Below are 27156 nucleotides of genomic sequence, written 5' to 3'. Positions count from 1 at the left end.
ACAACTGGGTGTTTTTTGTCTCTCACTTCTCTCCCACTGAGAACAGCTTTCATGTCTAAGATACCTCTGCTTCCTTGTTGGCATTGCAGCCTCACTCAAGTGCTCCTTTTCTGCCCCAGAGCTCAGAGCCAAGAGAAAAGGCTGGGAGTTGAATCATGGAGAGCTCTGCTGGGCAGCTCAGGTCAGAGCTTTCCTGCTGTCTGGGTTTTTATTGAGCAGTGACTGTAATGTTGAGATTTTACTGTTTTGGGGTTTTTTTTTCTTTTTTTTTTTTTTCCCCAACACCACTTCCTTGCCAGCTCCTCAAGAAGCACAGCAGAGTTGCTGGTTGCCTTGTAATGGCCTGTTTTCCTGCTGAGTTGAGCAGTACTGTTGCCACGTCCTGAAAGCCACTATTAGTCCCAGAAGATGTATGTCTAAGGCAGCAGCAATCCCATTTCCTTGCTGACAAATGTAGTGTGCCATTAAAATGGTTTACCTCTTCGTGGCGGTGTTCTAGCTTCTGCAGATTCAAAACATTCTTATGGCCAAATTCTGCCACCCTGTACTGCAGCTCATTTGAACAGGCAAGATGGAACTGTGGTGGTTTTGGCCTCTGTTGAACCTGTTAAGAGTGGGGTCATTTACTGCCATAAAATGAGAAAACTTCTATCTAGAAGTCACACAGATATTATTGATACGTTTTTGGATGGATCACTTTTCAGCTAGCAGGGACTAGGCTCAGAGTAAAGAAACAGAGAAGTGTATGTTGTTGCTAACTTCCCAGGTTCTCCAAGCATCATGTGTGTTTCCACTCCTCCCCAGCCTGCTTAACCTGATGATGGCCTATATGGGACTTGGGAGGTGTCTGAATTTGTACGCAGGTTTGTACAGTATAAGTGGAAATTGAAGAAGTCAATATGGAAGCATATACATGCCTTAAGTTTTTTAATAAGTGACTGCAATATTAATCTACAGGAGTGTATTAATCTTCTTAACAGACAGCACTTCTAAGCAGCAGCCAGCTGGGCAAAGACAAGGGATTTCCATCATCCTTCATCATCTTTTTCAGTGATCGTTATATACAGAGCTTTACAGTCATAAGAATAAACAGCATTTTAAGACCAAGCCTCTGTTAGAGTCTATGTGACTCTAGACTGTCTTGCCATATGTTATCAGAACAGCCTTGTACACGGGGAAACCACTTGCTGGTAGAGTAAACCCTGTTTGGTGGAACTTACTCAGAAACAGATGGCCCCAGCACCAGCTTCTCCTAACCTTTGGGACTTCTTAAGAACAAATATCCACTACACTGAAATAGGGCTATCTACTGCCCAGACTTGTGATCTCATGAAATCAAAACAACATCTGTGGTTCATCAAGAGCCAATGTGGTCCAAGCACACTGCATCATTCTTTTGTGTAACCACAGCGTGGAGTGACAGCATGGGACGACTCATAGAATCCTTCCCTGTCTCAAAATCCACAACCAGTTGCACCATACAAAACTGAAGAGAGGCTGTACTGCGACTGGTCTGTGGAAATGGCTGTCTGTCTGTCTTGATGATAACTTGTGCAGTTGGAAATGTGACCTAAGAACACAAAAGACAAATTTTGGATTTATAACGCTTTCTGATAATACCTATGGGCAGGAAGGTGGGGCTTTGTATAAGACACTCTTCTGCTTGTTCTGTTTCTTTGGTGATTTGCCTTAGGGTCAGCCAACCAAGACAAGGGTCCTTACCTACCAAGTTGTGGACCACTCTGGCACTGGCCTGCAGTTAGGAGTGATTCAGCCATCCTGTTATAAGATAGAAGGCCAGTCTACTTTCTAGTCTTCAGTATTTACATTTATCCTTGAACCAGTGCTTATTTTCAAATTTTCTGATGTTTTTAAAAAGTTTTTGTTAACTTTTTCCCAGAATTAGGGAGGTGGCTTAGAAGGAGGTTTCGAAGGACTGGATTGGTTTTTGTCAGATTAGGGGGTATTTGTATTCTTAAAATAGATATAAAATGAAGTTCTGCCTGTTCCCACCCTACAATACTATCTTTGCTTTTAAGGTATTGTCTAAGTGGTCATCGTAGAGGTACCTAAAATAGATAGATAGATTAAAGGCTTCCAAGCTGTGGTTTTTAGACTGGTGACCCACACAATGCTTGTCATTTACCCTGAAAAGCTAACAGGCCATCTGTTTCCATTTTTCCTCTGATATTCTATATGAGAGTAACAGTAGTTAGAGGAGATAATGTGGAGAACAGACTGCATGATATACTCCTGCAAAATGGGAAGGATGCTTTCCTAGCTGCTAGAGCTGGGTGGGAAATGTTTTTGTCATCCTGTGAAAATATTAAGATTCTAAAAAATTTTCCCCCTCTTTTATCTATCCTGCATCAGTATAAAGCTGAAAGTATCTCCTCCTTCCACCAGAAAAATAAAATCATACCAAAAATGCTTTTTGAAGAGGTGGAGGAATTAGAAAAGGAGGAGAGGACGATTGAGAGGAGCCACATACAGATTACGCAGTGTCTGGGATGTGTCCAGAGGCCTGAGTTGCCTACTTCCTGGCTATTGGGGGGGGGGGGAGGAAAAAAAAAAAATCTGTCCTGAACTTCAAAAGCCTTTTGAGGAAACTTTTTTCCTTGAAGAGTTGAGAGGAATCATTTTGACCAGTTCTGAAGGCTGCATGAGCTTAAAATGCTTTTCTAGTTCTTAATTTTCATGCAACTTATTACCGTGACAGCCAGTAGTCTGGCTGTGCCCATTCACAGTTGCAGGCTGTGAGTCATTGAAAATTGAGTGAGAAGGATGAGATACCATCTTTTCGAGTTCTGTTGTCATTAGGCTTAAATTGTGTATTGCTTATGTACCCAGAGCAGATACGATTAAAGGTTGAAAGGAGGGAGGGCAAAAGGTAGTTTTATCTAAAAGTAGTAAACCAGCATTTTTGGGGTGGCTTTTTAAAATTAGGATTGGAAATCTAACTCCCCAAATCTGAATGATAAATACTGTCTCTCCTTTAATCTCAGATTTACGTTATTTTGTGTGCGTATATAGGGATCTTCTTCTGAAAATCATTGCTAATATTGCAAAGGCAAAACTGCAGTTATGGTGTGCTGCTAAATCCATTATAAATGCCTGCCTTCAGAGATTTACAACGTGTCTATTTTAAACTTCTTTGAGTTAAAACTTTGCAAACGGCAGTCATTAGGCCCGGTGGGAATTCGAACTGCCTCTTTGTTTCCGTAGGTCTGTTTGCTAAGTTTGTGCGATTCTCTGAAAGGCTGTTTTTTCTAAACAATGCTATTTTTTTCCTCTATAAACCACTCACCACACAGACACTCTGTTTCCTAGGTAACTTGAGTACAGATTGAATTTCTCTCATATTATCTTTGTTCCTATATCATCTTTCTTATTTATTTTTATCCTCTCCTATCATCTTTCTTAACAATTCTTTGTGCTGTTGTGTGTTTTTTGCAGTTTTCCGTGACCTGTTTTCCCTCTTTGTCCATTTGCATTTCTGAAGGGACTCATCAGAAATTTCTTATGCAACATTTCTTTGTATTTGAACATATGTGGCAGTTGAAATGCCAGATTGCTATTGTCTATTTTGTGATACCCATATTCCAGTAGATGGTGGGTAGGTGTATAAATGAGCTGTAATTGCTCCAAAGTGTGAGACTATTCCGGAAGGACAGTTGTGTCCTGCAATGCAGCAAGCAGGGTCCAACCTTTTAGTGCATGCAATTGCAGGATTCCTTTGATTGGATCCTTCAAATCCTTGTTCAAATGACTAATCATTTTGAAAGGATGCTAAAATACTGGAAAATTAAACTGAAGGAACTGCCCTCTTTGTTTTATTTAATCATTTTCAAACAGAACTGATTAATTGAGCACTCACTGTTTATTTGAAAGTAGCCTCTGGGGCACTTAAAAATATGACTTGCTCATGAGCTATATGGCTTAAAAGTTGAGTTAATGGGTGTTATTTATTCTAATGTGGTATTTATGGTGCCTGAACATTTGCTTTTGTGCACGTTTTTCTTTGACCCCCTGGTTGGAGATTGGTTGAGGTCTCAAACCTGTAAGTTGTTTGTAGGAAGCTGTATTAGCATTTCTAGCATGAGCAATCATGTAAATAGGGGTGTTCATGAATAGTCATCATAGTGTTTTCCCTGAATGCTTTTACAGATGTGAGCAACATGGTTTTTTATTTATATGTGATCTACACAGACAAGGAAGTGCAGAGGGTTTTTTAACCTATTTCTGCTTACACATCTGAATCCTCTATCTTTGAGTGAAAGTTTGGGGATCTGATCTATAATCTTTGATCTACAGTTGCTTTAATATGTGCTCAGCTGACTTAATGTTCTTGAAGTTCAGTAAATGCATAAATATTTGCAGGTCCAGCCTATGATTGTGATTATGTTTATCCTGTAATGGTGAATTACTTATTATTGCACCCAATACCAGGAGCACTGAGCATGGAATTCAATAAGCCACTTTTATATTTGTCTGCTCATAGTACAAGAGGAAGATTTAGGAAGTGGGATGGGATTGTTGCCTTTTTATAGCTAAAGGTTTAATCTCATGTTTTCATGTTTCCAAAGGCATATTTTGAATAGTAAGCAAAAAAGATTGTTTCAAATGCAGCAAGAGGAAAAATTGCTCTTCAAACATTCATAAGCGGCTACTGATTGCATAAACTTTTTAGGCGTATTTACATAATACATATGGCTATGCATCTGTAATGCTGTTATCACTGATTTAGTATGCGACTCTAGACATGACCATTTCCCTGTTCCTGCCTTTCTGCCCCCTTAATTGTGTATAGTGATAGCATAGGACTGCTCTGTGTATTACATTTGTACAGAGCTTTAGGTGTAGAAATTGTGTTTGAGTATTCATGTAAAAATGTTAGCAATTAACATCTTTACTAATTAAAATGTAATCTCATTACTTACCTGGCATCAGATGCTAGTCAGCCTTGCTGGGTCTGTTGAATCTGGTTTGTGTGTAATGGTGATTATGTAACGTATCTGCTCCTCCATTGCTTTCTGACACATATGCAGTTGTAGGTGAAGTGGCAGTAACAAACCAGGAAAAGGCAGCAGCTTAAACTACCATGGTGTTTCAACACTGAGTGATTTAAATTAAATCACAGAAATGCACCTGTTTGGTTAGTACAAAACCGTATTTGGTAGTTACTGATTGTATGCCCTTTTTCTAGCAGAAAGTTGAATAATGTGACTAACTTACCTACAGGGAAGACCAAAATGCTCGTATTTTATTTGCTTTTTCTAAAGGATAAAGAAGAAAACTGATCACATAATGGCAAAACAGCAATTTAAATCACTGGTCCAACTTTCCTCTATAGCACATTAGTATTTGACAGTGGTTGCATTTGAAATCTGTGTTCTCCCTCCTGCCCTGGCTCACTGTATTTTGTATTCTGTACAGAAACCCTGTGTGCGCCTGGATAATAAGTTGCTTTCAAAGTTTGCACAAAGAATTCGGTGGCAAAGAAATGATAATTTGATCAGTAGAATCCCTTGTTAGGATGATCTTGGGTTTCCTAACCTCCAAATGGCTATTTGAGTCTCTAACAGAGTCACATCTTGGATTTAGGTCATTAGTTTTCTTTTTAAGCTGACAATCTCATCAAGCAGCTCCTTTTAAGCACTGCTACTCCCTAAGGGTAACCTTTCTGGCTGTCCTTGGAGCAAGTCATTTAAGACTAGACATGCAGCTTATGCCTCTTGACAGCCTTTTGAAATGCTGGGGCTTCAACAGCACACATTTTGCAAGATTCCTGTCTTCCTTCCTTTTTAACCAGGAGAGCAGTTAATGCTGTCTTTCATTTACTTGAACAGCCGTGTTTCTGTTAATTCCCTCATAACGGTTCTCAGTTGGGCAGATTTTATATATTTATTTATTCTTACCTGAATGGTATTTCAATAAGAACAGAGACATGGCAGCTAGCTCTACTGTTGCTTTAATGAGCTGTGCTCTCTGTCCATCCACTGATGGATTGTAAATCATTAAAATAGCTCCCTGGTAAGCACTTGGGGCATATTTCATCTGGGTTTCATTTTTTTTAATGCAGTCATAAGTGAGCTGTACATTCCATAAGCACGTATGAGTGCTATGGCAACAAGAACTAGGAGGCTTGTGAGAATAGCATGGTATTCACTGAAACAATATTTTCACCCATCAGGCAGTTGTGATGACAACAGCCAACATTACTTTTGGCCATGTTTCCGGTGAGACATGTACCAGTACTCTTGCTGAGACAAATATTTGTTTATTCCTTTAATCAAGATAATCTCTGCCAATATCAGTTCTTTGCTCTTCCGATAATAGGAGCAAGACTTATTGGATGCAGTGTCTTGCAAAACTTGTTTAATGTAAGACAAGTACAGCTGTGTAGAAACTTTGCTGATGGGACATAGCATTGGCATAGCCAGGTAAAGCCTGTGGTGTTAGTAAGCTCTCTTTTATTTGCTTAAAACAGGGCTGAACCACTTTTGTATCAGAGAGACATTGCTTTATAGATTTTTGCGCTCTGTAGAGGGGACCAAGCTGTCTCCTGATCTAAGATTATATTTTGTGTGGTGAATTTCAAAGCTCTCGCTGACTTCAGAGGAAACGGGATTAAGGTATCTCTGTCAATAGGTTGGTCCCGCTCATGCTGCTGTTCTGCAGCATAGGTGAGCTGTTAATGCACGTCCCTGTACTGGTGGTCTCAGTTTTGGTGAGAGGTAGGGTTAGCTCTTTCCATGCTTGGTATTGATTCATGTGCAAGGGAAGTCTAGCTGGGATGCCGCAGCAGTTCACCAGCCCCAGATGTTTATGCTGGGAGCAGGAATCTCTCCTCAAGAGGAAGGGTGAACTTGGCCATTAATAACCTGTTGTTAATGTGTGCGAACATGAGGTGTTGTTTACACAGCAGGTGTAGGTATGATGTGAAGGGGTTTGGAGGAGGATGTTCTCACGGCACTACTTACATGTTCTTTCTTGCTTGCTACTGTGCTACACAGGTAATTACAGTCCCCATCTGTCTGGCCACAGCTCTGCTGCCCAAGTTCTGCCCACTCAGGCTTACTAGTTGAGCAGCTTGGAGAGTTGCTCAGTCACACTGAACCAGGTAGAAGAACCGTATGCTTCAGTAGGCAAATAGTGGGGGTGGTAACTTCCCAGAACCATGGCAGGTGGAAGAATGCATGTGCACAGATCTTAATGAGCTTAAGGTTAAATTTGAACAACCATTTCCAAAGTCAGGGGAATGCACCTGCCATGGCAGTATTGAAGATTTTCTGAAGTGTTTCTTTTCTGAGATGGGCAGCAATTCAGATGTTGCATGTATTCTGAGAAAGAGTAATGTTTTGAGGATGCTTTTCATCTCTGAGTCTTCCTGAGTTCTTGTAGTGGAGAGTCTACAGTAGAGGTCGTTTGTTGAGGTAGGAGTTGGCTGTTGAACTTCTGGTTCAGGTAATAACGGTGGTTGCTCTGAATTTTTGTAGCAAAACTTCCTTCACCCACTCTGATGAAGGGAAAGGGTTGGAGGAAGTATTCTGTGGTTATCCTGGAAGATGAAAGTTAGTGGAATCTATTTTTGTTTCTTCCATAGGCAAATGTTTTAGCCTACCAGCTGCTCAAGATTGAGAGAATATTCTTTTAGTAGCATTCAGACAGATGTTGCCGTTACAGAGAGAGTGTATAAGCCATTGTTTCCCATTACAACTCAAACCTATTGATGGAGTAGGTAAATTAGGGTGGCACAAAGACCTTTTGAATGACAGGATTCTGCCTTTTTATAGATAATGTAACTGGTGTGGCTGCATCACCCAATACTTAATGCATAGAAAAGCTCAGGACTAAAGATACTCTGTTTCTTTCAGTGCTATCTTAACTGAAGATGTTGAACACAGTCATACTAACTAGAAGATATTTCCTCCCCATACACGCTCCTCACCACATAGGTTCTGGCCAAAAGCTGATTGGAGACCATGCATTAATTTTACTTTGTAAAAATGGGAAGTAACAAACCTTGTTGATCTTGGAGGATATTGGGACATTTAATTTATTAATGTTTGTGAAGCAAAGTTAGGAAGATAGGAAGCCGTATCTGTAATGACACGGTGGTGTTCTTTCCTGCATTCCTTGTTTAAATGTTCACTTGCACCAGAAATGTCTACTGTCACAGGGATGGTCATCTCTGCAGATCAAGATTCTGAGAAGAGTATATTCATTACTTGAACAGAAAAGGAATTGTCTGTCAGCACAACCTTTTTTTTTTTATTTTTCTTCTCCAGCTGAGAAAGAATAAGCATAATCTTACAGAAAATAACTCTCAGCAGAATTTACCATTAATTTAGTTTCCTAATGACACATAGCTTCTCATTTGCCTTTCATTCGGTGCAGGTAACAAGTGAATTATAGGAAATTGAATTTTACAAGTATCTGTATACCATGAGGAGGATTATTTTTCTAAGAAAAGTATTGGCTGACTAGTTATTAACTGAAACTTTTGAGTATTGTGTTCAGGTAAGTGAAAGCATCAAATTGAAAACGTGAAATGTATTTTACAGTATTTGTACAGTTAAAGAGAGACACAATTTAATATGCATTATTTAAATATCCCTTCACCTTTTTATTATCAGTGTTCATTTTGGATTTCACTGTCTCATCCAGTATTGGAATCATTAACGGGCAGAATAGCCTAATATGTGTGGATATTGAACTTGCATAAAGACGTATGAGTGCTAATATCATAGTATTATGTGGGAAGTAGTTATTCCTATGCTCCTTGTAAGAGAATATGTGAATTTTTGAATTGATTGTGAACAAAAGGAAGAGGGGGAGGAAGGAGCAGGCGGCCTGAAGTTGGTCTCTACTGATATAACCTGATTAGGACGGTATATGGTCTTTGTTGTTAAAGGTCATGAGAAGTGTGTAAACTGAGTAGGCATTGACAGGGAAAAAAAGTGCTGCCATTATTATACTGAGATTGTCTGATGCAATTTGTTTTATTTTCATTTCTACTTTTATTGATATGACACATAAGCTTTTCAAGCCAAAGGCTGTCTTTTGTACTGCTTACATTTTGCCTGAGACAATGAGATACCTATCCATTGCTCAGCTTCAGATTCTGCAACAATCCAAATAATTGTAGGTAATAATGCACTAATACATGAGTAATATACTTTTACAAAAGTAATTTGTATGTGAGCTACTTAATCATTTCTGAGCATGCAAGCGTTAAGTATCATTAATATTAAATATGGCCATTGTTCCTGCTTGCGGTAATGTTTTATTCATTATTGTAATGAAAGCTTTTTTGCTATTTTTGTTTTGTATGTTTTGTTTCTCTCTTAGGCTCAAAATGCACAGCAGCTCCATGAGAGGATTCAGTCTTCTAGTATGGATGCAAAGTTAGAAGCACTGAAAGACTTAGCCAACTACTCACGGGATGTTACGTTTGCCCAAGAATTTATAAACCTAGATGGCATTTCCCTCCTAACACAAATGGTTGAAAGCGGCACAGAGTAAGTATTCTGCTTAAACTCTGACATTGCTCCCACATGGGGTGCTTTCATGCTTGCTCTCCTAGTGTCTGAAGTATTTCTGTATACAACTGCTAAGATTATACAGAATAAAATATCTGAAGAGTTGTGGACTGTTAGGATAGCGTATCCATTATCAATGAGAATATTTTTTTAATCTCCCCTAACAGTGGGCCGGTGGGGATTGGAGGTGAGCAAAGTAGGAAGTCACAAGTACCCTCTGTGTCATAAACTTTTGGGGAGACCGTGGTCCTAGTTTCTTCTGTACCCATTGGAGTTTAGATAAATCATTGATAGTATATTTAAAGGCTGATATTTAAATGATGTCATCTGAAAACTGTGTTTTAAATTTCATGTTAGTGAGAACATGTGGAGCAAAACCCAGTGCTTGCTTTATTTCTATTTTTATTGTTTTAATTCAGGCTGGGGTTTTTCAAATGACAATGGCTTTTTGACATGAAATTGAAAGCTGACCTCTGAAAATATATTTATTCTTTATCAGAACATCTTACCAATTTTTCACTGCTGGTGAAATTCAGGACCATGTCCTGAGTAAGTGTCTGTTGGCTTCACGTGCAGGGTACTACAGAAAAGTATCAACTGGATTGTTGCACTATTTAATTATGTTCTAACAGTTACTATTTCAAGGAGGCTTTTGCTTCCAAGTGAGTGTGTTAGTGCTTTGCAGTCAGTGTCAACCTCTACTGTGCATGAAGAAATCAACAATACCCACACCCTTTCCTGAGATAAAGAAAATGCTCTGAAAGTGGCTTTCTTACTCCTTGGGAGAGTTCTGTCTTGTGGACCAAACTTCAGAAGTCAATTGCTGAAATCAGTTCAAATCCCCTCTCAAATATGCTCGCGTTCCCTTGGATTCAACAAAGTAAATAGGGTTAGAGGGTAAAGCAACAGTAGTGAAGTGGGCTTTGAAATGATGGAACGCAAATTGTCTCTGGTGGTCCCATGCAAGATATACTGAGAATTTTCCACAGAAAAATCAAGTACTTTTTAGAATCCAGTAGTTCTTAGATTGGGAAATGTAAAAGCGTACTCTCACTGATTCCTGCATGTTGTGTGGTCAGTGGTTTATTGGACTTTGAATCCCTATTGCCTAGCTCTAGCTCTGTACTGGATTTCCAATAGTCCATGGTTTCATCTTCGGTGTTTTGGGGTTATGGTCTTTATTTTTTTTGCAGCAATGTGGTCTGTGACACATTATGCCACTTAAAAAAAAATTACAAGAAAATACAAGAAAATGCTTCTAGTTATCAAATTTGTCAACTTGTCTTATATTCATATAATATTTGTTATTAAATTTAAAACCAAAGACAGGCTTAAGTTGATGTAAACATATGCACACACTGCATACCGTATTATTTAAAAAATACACTGAATGGGCAGGCTCACATGTGCCTATGAAGATCAGAACACAAGCAAATTAAAAGTCACTGCCTCTGTAGTTTATTTTGTCATGAATTTAAGTTAAATGGTTTAACTTACTGCACTGCAGAAGGTATTTAAACTAAAGCACTTTATTTTCTATTGAAACAGACAGGGAACATTCACATTTTTTACAAGCATTTCTTTTAGCTGCATCAAGGCTAAAGCAAGTGCCCTCCTCACCCTTCAGATGTGTCTGTACTACTGTTTTGTAGCTGTGGGATGGGCCAAGCTGTAGCAGACTGGTCTGGATTAAAAATAACTACTTGGGAGGGAAACTACTTAAGCCAGCACCACTGTTGAAAGAACTGCTCAGCAAATTACACCCTAGTAGTAATTCCTGGCTAAGGGTATAAGTTTTCAAACCACACAGCAGGCTTGCAGACTGGACATATAAGCAGAGTCTATTGCATGCTTTTTTTAAGTGGCTTGCGTTTGGAGTGATTTCAGAATTTTCTTTTTAGCTGGTGTAATGTATCACCAAAGATGCATTGATCAATCTACCTGTCCAATCTATTTATCAGTGTTTCTGCCTGTGGTGAGAAACACTGTCTAGTTTGGACATTGAACAAAGACTCACACTGTAAGAGTTTCCAGCAGCTTCACATGTTGATGAACTCTCAGTACTCGCTGCAGTCTTTTTCATGTTCAGCAGACGAGACGTTCCGCAGCTTCTGAGGGAGTCTGCAGGTCAGGTTTTTCCAGGTCTGGCTTTGTGAAGGGATTTGTAAAGCAAGGACAACTGTGCTACGCTGTACATTCCCTTCTGCTTTTGTACTGTGCATCGCTGATTGATAAGTGCATATTTAACAGAATTTGAGATTTAATAAAAGGAGTGAATCCTAATATACACGGACTCAGCAGCCTAAGCCTGCCATGGTGCTGCTGTTTTCCTTTCTCGTCTGACTTCAAGCTATTGATCCTGTTCTCCCACTTCAGGGTCTGTCACTCAGTGCTATTTCTGCACACTAAGCGAATGGACAAGCTGCTTCCACAGAGCAGCATTTTTTTGGTTTGGTTTGGTTTTTGATTTTATTATGACAACAAACCAGCTTCCTAAAATGGCCTGTGAGTGAACAGGGTGTGTGTAGGAGGCAAAGAAAGGTAATATGTGGAGGAGAGAGCGGGACAAGGACAGCCAGCCGTTTGAGGGCCCTAGGCTGTGAAGGAAAAGCAACTGGAGTCTGTCACTTGTCCTCTTTATGTTCTCTCTTCCTGTTTTCACTTGGACCCTCTGCAGTACCGTTAATAAGAGGGTTAATAAGGCCTCCTTGCCATTAGCTCCCACCTTGGGCTGTGCACCCTCAGCTCTGTGACCTTGTGGGCTGTACTGCTGACAAGGTCACCCAAATGCTTCAAACCAAAAAGGTCTTTTCCCTCCTTTTCCCTGCCCCAATACCTGCCACTTTCTTTTCCCCAATGGTATTTTTAACTCTAATCATTTCAGTATCTGTAGGTGGACCTACCCAAACAATTATATTACAATTGTTATATTGTTATATTGTTATATTACAATTGTTATATTACAATTGTTATATTACAATTGTTAACAATTATATTAGCATTAGAAAGGAGGGCAGTATTAGAGGAGGAATGAGCAGACAGAAGTTTCAGGGAAGGGCAGAAACTTCTTTTATGGCCCTGTTTTAGAAGGTTAAGATACCTTTAAAATTTATCTTCACTGTGGAGTTCTTGCCCACCTTTGAGTTACTGTTTTTTCAGCCAGCCTTGCTTGAATGACGCTATGACTCAGCCACACAGTTGAGAGAACCCTGACGGCTTGGTGCTGCTAAGAGGTGGTTCAGCTCCCTGCCCTCTTCTCCAGGTCCTTGTCTGTTAACACCCACTCTCCAGCCCAGTCCTCCTTCCTTCCTGGAGTTGGTTCTGGTGTCTGGATGCTTGGCAAAGCCAATCCAGCTTGTTAACTTGGCTGAAAAGTATCCACGCCTGTTTTGTGGAGTAGTTTGCTGAGTTTGAGACTCGGAGAAGCAAGAGAGGAAATGAGCACGAGTGGATGCAGAAAACGTCCCTTTTTGTGGCAACAGACCACTGCATTGGCATAGGCATGTCATTGAGACACAACCTGAGAGCAGGCATGTTGTGAAATAGCGTGAGAGTGGCTGTCTCTGCTCCGGTATCACAACCCAGAGACTGGTACTAAGACTCTGGGGGGATCAGAGGGCATGGGACGTACCCCCTGGGGTGGCTGCTGCTGCTCTGCAAGGAGCCTCTCTGTGCTTTCCCAGCTGCCCGTGGGTTAATGCAGCTGAGGACAGCCCTGCATCAGTAAGCCCAGGCTGAGCGAGTGCCTCTGTTCACGGTGTACTGCAGCTGTGCTAGAAATTGATGAATTTTGTTAATTCAAGCTTTATTCGCTATTTTCCCCCAAAGGGGCAGACAGTGTTCATTAAAAGTACCGTCATGCTCAGTGTAAGGTTGCTCTGAGGTTTTCTTTGCACGTGGAACTCATGTTAGGGGCAGCTCTTAAGTTATAATTTGAGTGTGTAATTAAGTTTTAGTGGGCAGCCTCTGGAAAGCAAGACTCCAGCTTTTTATATAACTTTCACCGAGGAAGGGGCCTATGTTTTATTTATAGTTGGCTTTATTTATTGTGGTACTTACTCATTATTTCAGTGGAGCTGATGACTATAAAAGTACAGTGACCAGAGTAAAAGAATGTAAATCCCTGGGTTTCTAGTTACCTCTGCTTCATTTTCTGGTGATGAAAAGAAGCAGCAATACAAAAAGTTGAGAAGAACTAACAGTGTTTCCTAGTTAATTTTCCATATGTTATATTCCTGAATATCAATGAAAATTAGAATGCATTAGAGAATAGCCTTTCCAGTTCCTTGCTGTTAATATAGCTTGAAAAATAACAAATGAGAGAGGTTTTTTTTCTATTTTGGGTATGTTTTCAAAAGTGGTTTTAATACCATGTGTAGTTACCGTAATTTGGGCCAGATCTCCTAGAGTGTTTGCTGCTTAGAGCATGTGAGCTGTAGACATGGTATGTGCTGGGACAAAGCCATAGGGGTCGGTGGTAGGCAGATTGTAGGGTACATGGGGCCCTAGTGAAGCTGAGAGTGCATCTTGTCAATATGAATATATTTATATCGGCAGAAATGCAACATGTCTTAGAAACTGTCCACGTGTATACCAATCCTGTTGATTGAGATGGCTCATCTTTGGTTTTCCTTCAGGCTTATTCTTGCTTCCAGAGCATGCTGTGAGTCTCTTATTAACTGAAAAAAAAAAAAAAGCTGGTTTTATGTTTATTTTTATGGTTTGGGTGACCTATAAATTATAGCAGAGACTGCAAGACAAGTTAGGTCATGAAGAACAAGTAAATGCTGATTCCATTTTATAATTATCCATGATGTCCAGTCATTTTTTGGACTCTGTGTATCTGTGTCCCCAAAGGAGGGGTGTACATGTGTGCACACAGTTATTTTCCTTTTCATAGACTTTTCAGAAGGAGATTTCCATGGCAGTTCGAATCCTATTTTTTTTTTTGTCTGAAGCCCAGTTCATGCATAGTAAAGAGGAGTTGAATATGCAGTCCATCTGATGAATGTACAGACAATGTAAAAGTGAAGTTAGGGGTGTGCTGCTTCTGGTCCCCCCTACCCCCCAGAATGCAGTGCACTAAAATGAGGCAGAAAGAGGGCGATGCTAGAGTCTTCTAGTTCATAGGATAGGATATCCCAAGTTGGAAGGGACCCATAAGGATCATCGAGTCCAACTCCTGGCTCCTCACAGGAACTAGCCGAATCAGAGCATATGACTGAGAGCGTTGTCCAGAAGCTTCTTGAACTCAGTCAAGCTCGGTGCTGTGACCACTTCCCTGGGCAGCCTGTTCCAGTGCCCGACCACCCTCTCAGTGAAGAACCTTTTCCTGATATCCAACCTAGACCTCCCCTGTTGCAGCTTCATGCCGTTCCCACGGGTTCTATCACTGGTCACCAGAAGGAGGAGAGCAGCACCTGTCCCTTCGCTCCCCCTCGTGAGGAAGCTGTAGGCCGCGATGAGGTCTCCCCTCAGTCTCCTCTTCTCTAGGCTGAACAAGCCAAGGGACTTCAGCTTCTCCTCATACGTCTTCCCCTCTAGACCCTTCACTATCTTTGTTGCCCTCCTTTGGACACTCTCCAATAGTTTTATGTCCTTTTTGTGCTGTGGCGCCCAAAACTGCACGCAGTACTCGAGGTGAGGCTGCACAAACGCAGTGTAGAGTGGGACAATCGCTTCCCTAGACCGGCTAGCAATGCCGTGCTTGATGCACCCCAGGATACGGTTGGCCTTCCTGGCAGCCTGGGCACACTGTTGACTCATGTTCAACCTGCTGTCGACCAAGACCCCCAAGTCCCTTTCAGCACGGCTGGTCTCCAGCATCTCATCGCCCAGTCTGTATGTGTAGCCAGGGTTGCCCCTTCCCAGGTGCAGAATCCGGCACTTGCCCTTGTTAAACCTCATGCGATTGGTGATTGCCCAGTTCTCCAATCTGTCCAGATCTCTCTGCAAGGCCTCTCCACCCTCAATGGAATCAACAGCTCCTCCCAATTTGGTGTCATCCGCAAACCTGCTCACAACACCTTCTAGTCCTACATCCAAGTCGTTTATGAAAACATTAAAAAGAACTGGCCCTAAAATGGAGCCCTGGGGAACCCCACTAGTGACTGGCCACCAGCCTGATGTAACCCCGTTTACCATAACTCTTTGGGCCCGACCCGTCAGTTGCCGTAATACTGATGAAAAATGTGTTCAGGAACCAAACTGGAAGAAACAATCATGTCTCCTGGCTACCTTGTCTGAGATAATGTAGTTCACTCGGAGCTGTATTCCATAGTCTAGTCCAGAATTAATATTTCAGAAAATTATAGCTGTATAGATAGTCTTTCTGTAGCAGAAGATTGGTAAAGATGTGGTGAGTATTTTTTTCCTTGATGTATCAAATGAGCCGTATGACTGGGACAGACTCTCAGCCTTTCTTAAAAGGGAAAAAAAACACCTCATAGTCTCTATAAAGTAAGAAAAGGAAAATATAAGTCACAAGCCATGCATATTGAAAGATCAAAGATTTAATAAAAAGAATCTAAATTTATTTTGTCATCACCAGTAATAACAATAATCTCATGACTGGGAGGAAAAAGAGGAAGGCCTAGGTAGAATTTTCAGTATTTTTTTATTGGCAGTATCCCAGTCTCTGTCACTTGTCATTTGGCTGAAATAACATGCAGTCGTTGCCAAAAAAACCCCGAGACTATGCTAAGCCTAGCTGTCTTGACAGTAACCAGAATTGTTTCTGCTGCCGAGAAGGTTGTTCTTCAGAGGTCTGCTTCATCGATATGGCTGTGCTGAGCAGGTTTATTGTAGTACAGCTGTGGCACAGGAGCATGCTAGTGGATGCTGCTCAGACATGGTTGCCGATAGCCTGGTTTTAATTTTAAGGGAGTTGTAATTGCTTAGTGCACAGATTGGAGAGGAAAACTTGCTTTAAATTGGGGTGGTTGATAAATTTTGTCATCTTCCTATTGGCAATAATAAATGTAGCTAGATTGGGTTCATATAAGCTTCTACATAAATGTGTATTTGTATGATTTTTTGACTCTCAACTAAGAGGAGTCTTCTATTCAACGTGTGTAGTTGTAGAGTTGGCTGCTGTACAGCTGGAAGTCTCTGAGACAGCAATTGTGCATGCTTTAAATGGACAAATTGTATTGTTCAGTGAAATTCCAGCTCCTGGCTTGTCTTACAGAGATAATACTGTATACCAGCCCAATGGAAAACTGAAGACAGATTGGTTTGGAATTATTCCGACTTTAACACACTTTTTGGGACAGTTGCTCACATACCTGCTAATGTTTTTTTCCATCCCAGTCTGATGAGTATTTCAGTAGTGCTGTCAAAACACTTAAGCAGCCCTTGCTTATGGCCATTTGTTCCTGTCCTGCTTCATCTGAGGAGTTATGCCGGTACTGTTTGTAGCAAGCTGAACTGGAAAACTGATGTGGATTATTAAAAGTGACAATAAAGGCTACTTTTAATAGAGTATTCCTTAACATAGTTCAGTTCCTTGATTGAGCTCACAGTGTTGCCCCAGAAAACAGTTGTGCAAGCACAACTCACTGAATAAGTGGAAAATGAATTTTCAGAAGATATGAACAATGCTAAGCTAGTAGTAGGTCTTTGCCACTAACTAAAGTAGTTCTTTTCCACCCTTGCTGGCTACTGGCTGTGTAGTACCTACTGTCTCTCTCTTGGTCAGCTCCAATGCTCATCTGACTCCTTAGAGATGCAATTCAGTTTGCTAATCCAGCAGAAAATAAGCCAGCTGATGGAGGGAGGAAAATAATTTGTATTTTTAACAGCACTGGGCTGTTAGGCTCAGCCATTCCGGTGAAGCTTCACCTGGAAGCATAGATTACTTAATCTGACATTGCTGCCAAAATCAATTCTTGTCCAACGGGGGCTTTACGCAATCTTCATTTCTTAGTGCTTCTGTAATGTCGGGAGAGGGTGAGTATTGTCTATGAGGCAAAAATCCAAAAGAGTGTATAAAATCAGGTTATCCGTTTATACCAGTGTGGAGATGGTAACAGCAGGAGAATGAGAAAGGGCTGCAGCCCAATCTTTCAGTGCGGTGCCTATAAAGGAAGAAAGTGGGGTGGATTTTCTTTGTGGGTGGATTTTTTTTTTTTTGTTGGTTTGTATTTCTCCTGCTTGCTCTGTTTTGGGTTGGTTTCCCCATCAGTCTTCAGGCCTGGATTCCACCCTCCCTCTCAACTCACACACAAGCACAATTTCTTGTATATCCTTAATGTCATGTACATAGTGCACACCGTACATTTTAGATGAAAGCCTTATCTGAAGATTGACCCATCAAAGATCACATCTTTGGAGAGAAGGGGAGAGTTGCTGCTCCTTGCACTCCCTCCATCTTAAATGCCTTTTTCCAGGGATGTTTTTCTTACTTAAGCCTATGATTAAGAATATTAGCATTTAAATGACCCCTGCTAAGTGGTGATATCAACACCTTGTTGACAGCAACGGGGAAGAAGAGAGGACACAGTTTTACTGGGTTTTGTTTGGCAACCACTTTTGTAAAATCCTGACGTGGTTTAGCCCCAGGCGGCAGCTGGGTGCCACGCGCCGCTCGCTCCCCCCTCCCCCCGGTGGGCTGGGGAGGAGAACGGAAAAACAACGGCAAAGCCTCGAGGGTTGGGGTAAGGGCAGGTTACTGGGACAGCAAGGGAGAGGGGAACAACCAACAACAGTACTGATAACAGATATTCACAATGGGTGATAACAAAGAACAATTTACCGATCCGACCACCGACCGGACGCTCAGCCCATCCCGAAACCACGTCGCCCCCTCCCCAGCCCGCCCAGCCCCCTTTTATGGTGAGCATGACGTCACATGGTATGGAATAGCCCCCGGCCAGCTTGGCTCACCTGTCCTGGCTCTTTGTGAAATTAACTCTGTCCTTACCAGAACCAGGACAAATGTGATGCAAAGAGTAATTCCAGCAGTGGATTTATATTTCCAAATGTTCTTCTAGAGTACCAAGCTGGGCAGAACTAATTTGTGTTGGGTTTTTTTGGTGGTGTTTTGGTTTTTAACTCCAGACAAAAATGTAGTAAAACCAGCAAAAAAAGGAGCTTAAAATCTCCACTTCTGCAACTTTCCAGGATGTTTTTGTCTCTTGGACTGTGGTGGCTGTGGGATGTTGTGGTGGCTGTGAGGAGTTGGAGTGCTGCTGCATAACTTAATATTGATTTTGCAGATTTATTTCAACCTCCTGGCCAGAGTGTTTCCTAGACTTCATTTATATGTGATAGCCACACCTGATACAGACAGAAACCAGACATATGTACTCCTGTGTCTTTGTTTGTCTTGTCATGTTTCTAAACACTGCCTGGCCAGAATGTGGGCTATCCTTGTGTTTGCCTGAAAAGCAGTAGCCAAATACCAATTTGTGTGGCTAGCAGGTCGTTCATCCATCGTCCCGTCAGTTTATCTGTAGAGGAGGAAGTTTTTGTCAACATCTTCCACCTTTGCTAATAATGGCCTTCTCCAGGGTGATACTTCCTGAAAAGCTTTTATCCTCAGTGGTAATTTTATCCTGCTGAACATGTGTTTAAACAGTGCAGGCTCAGAAACGCTGGTTGCAGTGAAGTAGTGTGGCTGCTTCGGCTCTTGGCATCGTTAACTCCACTGAGTCCGGCTTCCACAATGGGACAACATTTTAGTTGTTCTCCCTGGTGCAGACAAGCCCTTACTGTACTATGTGTTACCCTAGCTGGGGTTTAGATTTGGGGTATCTTTGGTCCTTGTACAGGAATTTTTGCACAGGAACAGGTAGGAGTTGATCCAGTCAAGTCCTTGCTAAGCTGATCTTCTCTGGAAGCTGCTTGTGATGTAACCTGCAGCATTTCAGCAAGTATTAAGTCTGTATGGATTGGGGAAGTCCAAAGGGAACTTGCCACTCCTTGGAATTCAGCTGGAAGTGTATCACAAAGTTTCTTTGAGGCCAAACAGGGAACATATTATGGTAGCGAAATGTCTAAACCAGTAACTTGTTGTTAATGTTTATTTTGCATTATGTTGGCATTTGTTTTGAGACTTCTCCCTGTATAAAAATTGCTGTCTGTTTTTGTCTTTCATGACTATAGTATCTGAACTTTCACAAACACTATTTAATTTACCCTCATAACGTTTGTGTTTCGGTCAGGGTTTTGTTCCCATCTGTGCAAGTGCAACTGAGGGATGGTTTCTTAAAAAAAAAAAAAGTATTGAGCTAATTACAGTGTCTAGATCAGTAAGGCTTTCAGCGTTTTTGACCATGCCTGTGGTAACTCACCCAGGAAGCTTTTTACAGAGCTGTCTGGTTGCTACCACAGACTCAGCCCTCTAGAAGAAACAACAGTTGTGTATATATAGAAAGAGGAAAGCTGATGGAGGTGGTAGACTGTACTTGTTCCTTTCCAGGCTAACTTGCTGGAAGAGTTACCTTGATTACTCCTTCAGTGGTAACTTTAGCATGGTCTGTGAGGTAAATGAGAGGAACTTCTGTTCATGCCAGGTCCTTCTGTATGAGTGTTTTGGTTGGATGATGACATGAAAATAGTATGCACTCCTTTAGATAACAGCATCCACCTGTTCAGTGGTGAAAGTCTGTCTATAATCATCCTGAACCATGTTGCTGCAACATTTGGTGTCCTAGAGATTGCTGCTCTTATCACACTTTCCAAAGCAACAGAGATTAGTAGAAATTGTTTGGTCTAATACAATGGTTGTCTTTCCTCTCAAGTCAAAATTTGCTGTCTTTGTATTGCTTCATGATTCAATTATTTTTCTCTATTATTCTAAATTTATATTTTCTTCTGCATTGCACATCTTCTGACCTTAACTGATTGCCAGTTAACTCAAGATGGATCAGAGTTCTGTAAATGCAAAGAGAGTTGCTGTCTAAATGTTTTGTCTAGCACTCAGATGTTTATTCTTTAATCCCTGGGCTCAGTCATGGAGAAAATGCACCTGATTATAGCCTGTTGTGAAAAATCTCTGGCAAAACTGAGCCTGCCCCTTGAAGTGCTACTAGTTTGCAAACACCACACTTGTTTCTCTTTGATGTCAGACAGGCACAGCACCAATTTCAAGTTTACTTGCTGCTTAGCTGAAGCCAGCACCGGGAAAAGCAGCTGTTATAAAAACTGGGCTCAGAAGGATGCTATGAAGTTTTGGTGGCATGCACTATATATAACCTGTATAAAGTTGCTTGGATCCACGCGCATTTGGGAGATGATAAAATCCATTTGTGGTGGTGGCCAGGGTTTAGCAGAGTCTGCCGCAGCAAGGAAGCACTCCGTTTTCAGAAGCACAGCAATGACATTCTACTGAAGTTGGGGTCTCCTACTGTGGGAAATGCTTTGAACTTTTCTGCTCCTAAAAGCGTGTAGAGGGTAATTTTCTCCCCTTTTGAAAGCTGTCTGATCATCAGGATACTTTTTGTTTGCTTGTTACTACTGGCTACACGGATAGCTGTTGTAGCTTAAAAGAACCAAAGCCATGAAATCCAAGAACAACATCTTGTCACTTTTCTAATTTGAGCTAGGTTGCAGCCCAATCTGTGCTTGGATATGTGGTAAACTGTGCCATCGTTATCTTCAGGCATGAGTATTGCTGCTCACAGATAGCAATGAAGCATTTCAAACCACTGTTCCTGTGATGTACTCTCTGTGTTTTCTCCTCAGATGGTTGTACAAGCCATCCCAAAAGCTGTCCTCCCTCAGACTGGTCCTTCTTGAAGTGTCTATACGTAGGTTCATGCAGTCTCTGTAGAATACACAGCATCAGTAACATAAGTATATGCATAAACAGAATGGAAAATGCAAGGTGGGAGGAGTTACTGCTGTACCAAAAGAGAATAAATAATAATAATAAAAATAATACATAAATAATAATAAATAAAATAAATAATAAAATCTAGCCAAGTTCTGGGAGAGAGTTGAATCAGTGGTTGGAGAGCTTGGAGTCCTAGAGCTGTTGTGGGCTGAGCGGCATGGCAGCAAGTGCAGCGAGGAAGACTTGGGGAGAAGGGAACAGGGAGGAAGGAGGGACTGCTTTGTTCTGCTTTTGAACAGTAGTCTGCCCAGTGTGGAGCTGCAGCCAACCCTCAGAAATTAAACTGTGAAATAGATTTAGGAGGCACAAGAAGGGGTTAACTAGGAGATGGATTTTTTTCTTCTTTTTTGGGAGGGGGAGTTAAGTGGTATTTAAAAAAGTTATTTATCTTGGATGTAATTTTTACCATTGATAGTGTCTTTCTTCAGCTTGCTTAGTAGCATAATCAGCAGTTCTGAAGCCAGTTATTAGCAGGAGGTTGACTTGCAAACCATGATTAGTGGGCTACAGCTTTCAAATGCACTTCTTATCCACTTCCACCCCCCCCCCCCCCAAATATTTGGCTTCCAGTTTCCTGAATATCATAATAGGATGCCATAGCTTTTGGTTCACCAATGAGACACAACAGTGTATATCTTGGAGGAAAAATAGGAAATGCCCAAATAGAAAAATCTCTTGGGGTATGTTGAACCTCTTGCTGCAACCAGGAACCAAGTGTTTTGGAAGCTACTAGGAAAACAATAGCATCACACTGAAGGTTGCGTGTGTAGCTTGGCCTCTTAGAATCTCAATCAGTACATGACATTCTTAATCAGGTCATTGTCTTCCTCAAGTGGGTTGATTCAGCACCTTGAGTCTAGGCATGTCCATCAGTGTGTGAATTTTAAGAGCAAAAGAGCTACAGGCGAGCTTACACATTCTGTTGGAATAAGACTGCTGCACTGTATTTATGTATCATGGAGCTGGTGCAAGATAGTTTTAAATTGTTGAGTAAATGCAACTCTGTGGTTAAAAACCTAGGGTAAATTCTTTGTCTCCCTTTGAATTCAACAGAAAACTTGTCTCTGACTTCAGAAAGTCAAGATTTTGGTCTGGTTTGGTCCTAGTTACACAACAACTTTGAACCATGCTGACAACTCTGACCTCAGTATTAGTAATGGACACTGGAAGTAAATAAGAGTTTGTCAGGACTATATGTCATAGCAACGAGACAGAAAATGCTTAGTGTGTAAACCTTTGTTGTTTTGTACCAAAGACTTTTTTTGCACAAATACTTAACTAATTTAGGATGCCTAGACATGCTTTAACGGTCAAGAGAAACATGTTTTAGAGAAATCTGATGCATTTCCCCTTTCAACTGTTTTTTCTCTTCTGCTTTTTTTTCCTAACAGAAGTTAACGCAAGTATTCTGAACAAGTATTTGAAATTAACTTTGAATGTTCTTTACCAGTTACTGAACTGTTTTTATTCACAGCAAACTCTTAGTAATTTACTGCTTCTTACCGTGTGTCTGTCTTTGAATTTTATGAATCAAGTATGGGTATGTGGGGGTGTGTGTGTATGCATAGGTAAAGAGAGTACAGATGTTTTAAAGTGTGTCTCCTCACGTGCAAGTTTTAATTTTGCAGACGATATCAGAAATTGCAGAAGATAATGAAGCCCTGGTAAGAACCTGATTAGATCATCACCTTGCACACTTCCTCTTCTTTTGCATGACTGAGTTCAGGCCCTTGCGCTAATCTTTATATGTAAATACAACTGTGCATATTCATTCAGTCAGTCTTCAACATTCTCTGTTTTCTGCTCTTTGATGCCTGTTAAAATTTTCTGATGAAGCCTTTTTTGCTTTGCTTGTGGAATGGGTGCTTCATTTCTGTAACTTCTCCCGGGGCTTCTACTATTTCCTAAGCAAGACTTTTGTTATGTTTTTCAATTTGAGCAAACAAATCATTTCCTTGCCTTCCCCAATACCTCTCTTAAATTTGTCTGGCTTACATGATTGATAGTAGGCAATTTTAATTGTTGGTGTTAGTGAGATGAAAGTAAGAGTCATTGTGCCAGTTTGAATTCCTATTATTTGCTGGTGCCAGGTAGCGCTAGTTGTTGCAGATAACTGCATAAAGGAAAACTGTAATGTAGTAAAGGGCCTCATCTTAGAAAGTTCAGAAGCATGCTTATTGCCCTGATGATTTTGAGTGGGACTCTTCTGTATGCTTCAAGTTAAGCACAGGCTTCAGAGGCTTGGAGGAATTGGGACCCCAAGAGATATTTTAATATGTTGATTGGCTTGCGAGTTTGACGTGTCAAGTATTGCTAAAACGCAAGCAAGCAAAAGAATAATAAATCAAGTAGCTGTGCATCTGTCACTCTGAGAGCTTGTTGTGGTTTATGACACAGGAAATGCAGCTCCCCATCTGAATCCATGCTAAATCGTACTTTCACAAATCTGCTGTAAACCAATTTCTGAAACATTTATTAGTAAATCATTGGCTAATAAATAAATTAGTAAGAATAAATTTGGCAGGAAACTTAAATTCTTCCTCTACGTTCGCTTTCTCAAACTAATACAAAGTAACTTGTTTCATAATAGAAAAGTTTAGATTCTGAGGAAAATGATTAAAATGGCATGAAGCTTTCAGAATTCTTGGCATCACCACCCCTGGCGAGACAAGGTACCTCCTGTGCATTTAGATAGTGGGTTTTTCCTCACTGTGAAAATAGTTCTTTCTGGAAGAATAGTTACACTCCTTCAGCATCTCTCTGATTCCAAATTCTTTCATCCTGTAGGCTTCTTTACGTTAAATTATGTGTCCTCAGGACAGTACTAAAATATGACTTATATTTGCATTGCACTCTGGTTTTAGGACCTGATCATACTGATGATCTGAATTAATTTTTTTACACAATTTACTTTTGTTTACTCATGGAAACAAGGCATTACCCACTTTAAGAGGATTCTTATTGATCAGTGTAGATACAGAGGTAAAGAAAGTATACGTGACTAAAGTTTATTCTAACTTTGGAAGAGAAATCCTGCCAGTAGAAGCTTCAGTTTACATCGGAGCACACAGTTTAATATTTTGATTTCTATCAGTAGTACACGAAATGATATAATTAAAATAACACAAATTCTTGAGTTTGGTACTCGTACTAAAAAAGATACCAGCCATTGGTCAAAACCAATAGGTAGGGAAGCTGACCTGTTTGTGCATTTTGAAGGTAAAGCGTATATACTAGTGTTCTGTAAGCGTAGTTATTGAACATCTTGACTATTTTTTACCTATGTACTAATGAGAAAAGGTCAAATAAAACCAGAACTGAAAAAAAAAACCCCAACTAACACTTCAGAGCTTGATATAATGAACTAAACTAAACTTTAGAACTTCACAGCCTCCACCTGCTGTCTTCTTGACTAAAGAAACTTAAAGAAACCAAATGCTAATTCAAAAAAACCCAAACCAGTTAATTTTGATTTACAGAATGACATAATTCATAAAGTGCTGGTATTTCATTTTATCTCTGGTAGCTTGCACATGCTAGCTTGACTTAATTAAAACCTGATTTTCACAGAGAGGCCTTGTTTAATAGCATTCTTCATTGAAGGAAGTGCTTCTAAAATGCGAGTTTCTTTTTCTCTCTTTCCAGTTTTTGAGGTTCCCATTTTGTTTTGGGATTTTATTTATCCAGTGTTGGCTAATACTTAGATTTAAAAAGAATAATAATAAAAATTCCCATGAAACAGCTCTATCAATTGACCTTTGCATTGCAGTACTGAATTGTAATCAAATCACGCTGATTAGAGTGATGTTTTTCCTGTGTAGTTAGTTATTCCTTTTAAGAAAGTTATTTCTTTTAAGAAAACGTAGTCCATTTAAGGAAATTACCATGAAATGAGCAAAACCAGGAATTTAAGAGATGGAGAATAAGAGAAAAGGTAATTCTAATCACATCTTTGTGAAGAACCAGTGTGTAATAGTTCCTCTGGGCTAGTTTTCCATGCAAACAAATTCTTAATGTACCTCCAAGTAGATTTAGTCATATTCCATAATAAGAGTATCTACACCTGGATTTATTCAAGAATAGTTACATTTCTGTTTAAAATTCTCAGCTTGTTTTCTTTAATCAGAGTTAATTTTCAAGCTTAAAGAAGCCCTGATACCAGGGATACAAAGCTATTTCAGGTTTTTGGAATGCAAGTGGTTTAAAATAAGTAGGGCTGATCCCTTGTAATGAAAGCGGTGAAACTGAACCACAAATATTTCAGTGGTGCTTGGCACAATGCAAAAAAAAAAAAAAAATCTGTGTCAATTGCAGTGTAGCAGTTAAGTGCATTTTCTGTAATCATCTAGAAAAATAGGGGCAGCTTCCCCACAGATTACTCAGTCATTTTCAGCTGTACTGAGTAAGCACCAAGTAGGTGTGAATTGCTTTGATTTGATGGTGGCTTTGCTTCACCCTTGGAAGGGTTACTTGAAGAAACAAGGCAGTGTAGAAGCAATGAAGAGGAGCCATAGCAATAAAAAAGGTACTTGTTCACACTGCTTGCAAAGCATCCTGCTGCATCATCAGTCTTCATTTTAGACTTGGTTAGGTTCTTGCCCTCATGGCTTTTCCAGAGCTCTTGTCCTCTGATGATTAGATATATTCTGCTCCCCTGTTTAAATTTATTCATGGCCATTTATACTTGACAACTCTAACTGAAAAAGCTGTTCTTACTCTTTGATGTTGACCTCAGTGATGTCAGGCTTTTCTGCTGCCCAGTGTGAGGCTGTGAGCACAGCTGCTGAATGATAAGGGACTTAGTTAACTGCTTCTTTAGCTCCTACATTTGGTAGTAGGCTGCAACTCTTTTGTTGCCTCCTGCCCAGTTAAAGTTGTTTCTTTGCTGCCTTTCCTCTTCACAATTAGAGATCAGATTTGGTTCTGGTTTGCCCATGAAAAATGCTTTGTGTAAAGATGCACTGTCTTTGGCTTCTAGTCCTAATGGGCTGGTGGATGTATCCTGATTGTGACAGATGAGCAACAGTTAATTTCCAGGTTCTCCTGTGCAGCTTTTATCGTACGAAACAGGAGATAGTTCACTGAGTTTTATAAAAGCTTATAGTGCTTTTTTTTGTGTGTGTTACCTGATGACAACTAAGCCTGACTAATTATCTTGATTTAAAGAATTATTTGAACAGCTGAATATTTTCCCTTCCTCAATAGAATAAAATGTTCATTTTGGTATATATGTTAAACATGGATTGAGATGATTTTTTTTTCCCCAAAAACACCTAGGGGTTTGAGTGCTCAAGTCCCATTAATTTATTTTGATAAGAAATCCAAATTGCTTTAGGCATCTTTCAAAATATCAGATGTAGTTCTGTATATACATCTGAGGATTACTTAGCACACATGATAAGAAGATAGTTTAGCATGTAGAAATGATACTAGGAAGGCAGGTGAGAGAAGTGGTGGTCAGGGCCACATGCACATTCCTGTCATTTTTAGGAAAGAAAAGCTAATACCAAAATGCGTGGAGGTTTTTTTTTCTTCAGAGTTTCTTAAGGTCAGAATGCAGAAGATTGTTAGGAACCTAAATTAACAGGCTTTGACCCGGCGTGTCTCTAAAACCTAGAAATGCGAAATGCAACTGTTGACCTACTCTTCGTCAAGTTTACAGGAGGGGTTGAGGTGCAGAGGCCGTGGCTCAGAGCATGGCCATCCATCCGCACTGGAACGGCTCATGCTGGGACAGCGGATGGTGCTGCAGACCACAGCTTTCTCCTGCTT

The 27156-nt window shown here is 40.4% G+C and overlaps 1 protein-coding gene across 7 annotated transcripts in view; it reads left to right on the top strand.

The window, feature by feature from the left end:
• ELMO1 (engulfment and cell motility 1) overlaps positions 1–27156 on the top strand; it is a 310115-nt gene that overhangs the window by 77189 nt on the left and 205770 nt on the right. For all 7 annotated transcript variants that reach the window (XM_054817203.1, XM_054817196.1, XM_054817197.1 and 4 more), the window contains 2 exons: positions 9355–9524; positions 23013–23048. In XM_054817203.1, coding sequence (XP_054673178.1) covers positions 9355–9524; positions 23013–23048 — 206 coding nt within the window. The remainder of the gene's footprint in view (positions 1–9354; positions 9525–23012; positions 23049–27156) is intronic.

This window comes from Grus americana, chromosome 2, assembly GCF_028858705.1.
Source record: "Grus americana isolate bGruAme1 chromosome 2, bGruAme1.mat, whole genome shotgun sequence".
Lineage (NCBI taxonomy): Eukaryota > Metazoa > Chordata > Aves > Gruiformes > Gruidae > Grus > Grus americana.
The sequence above is the reverse complement of the archived record's forward strand: the minus strand, read 5'-3'. Positions and strand labels throughout refer to the sequence as shown.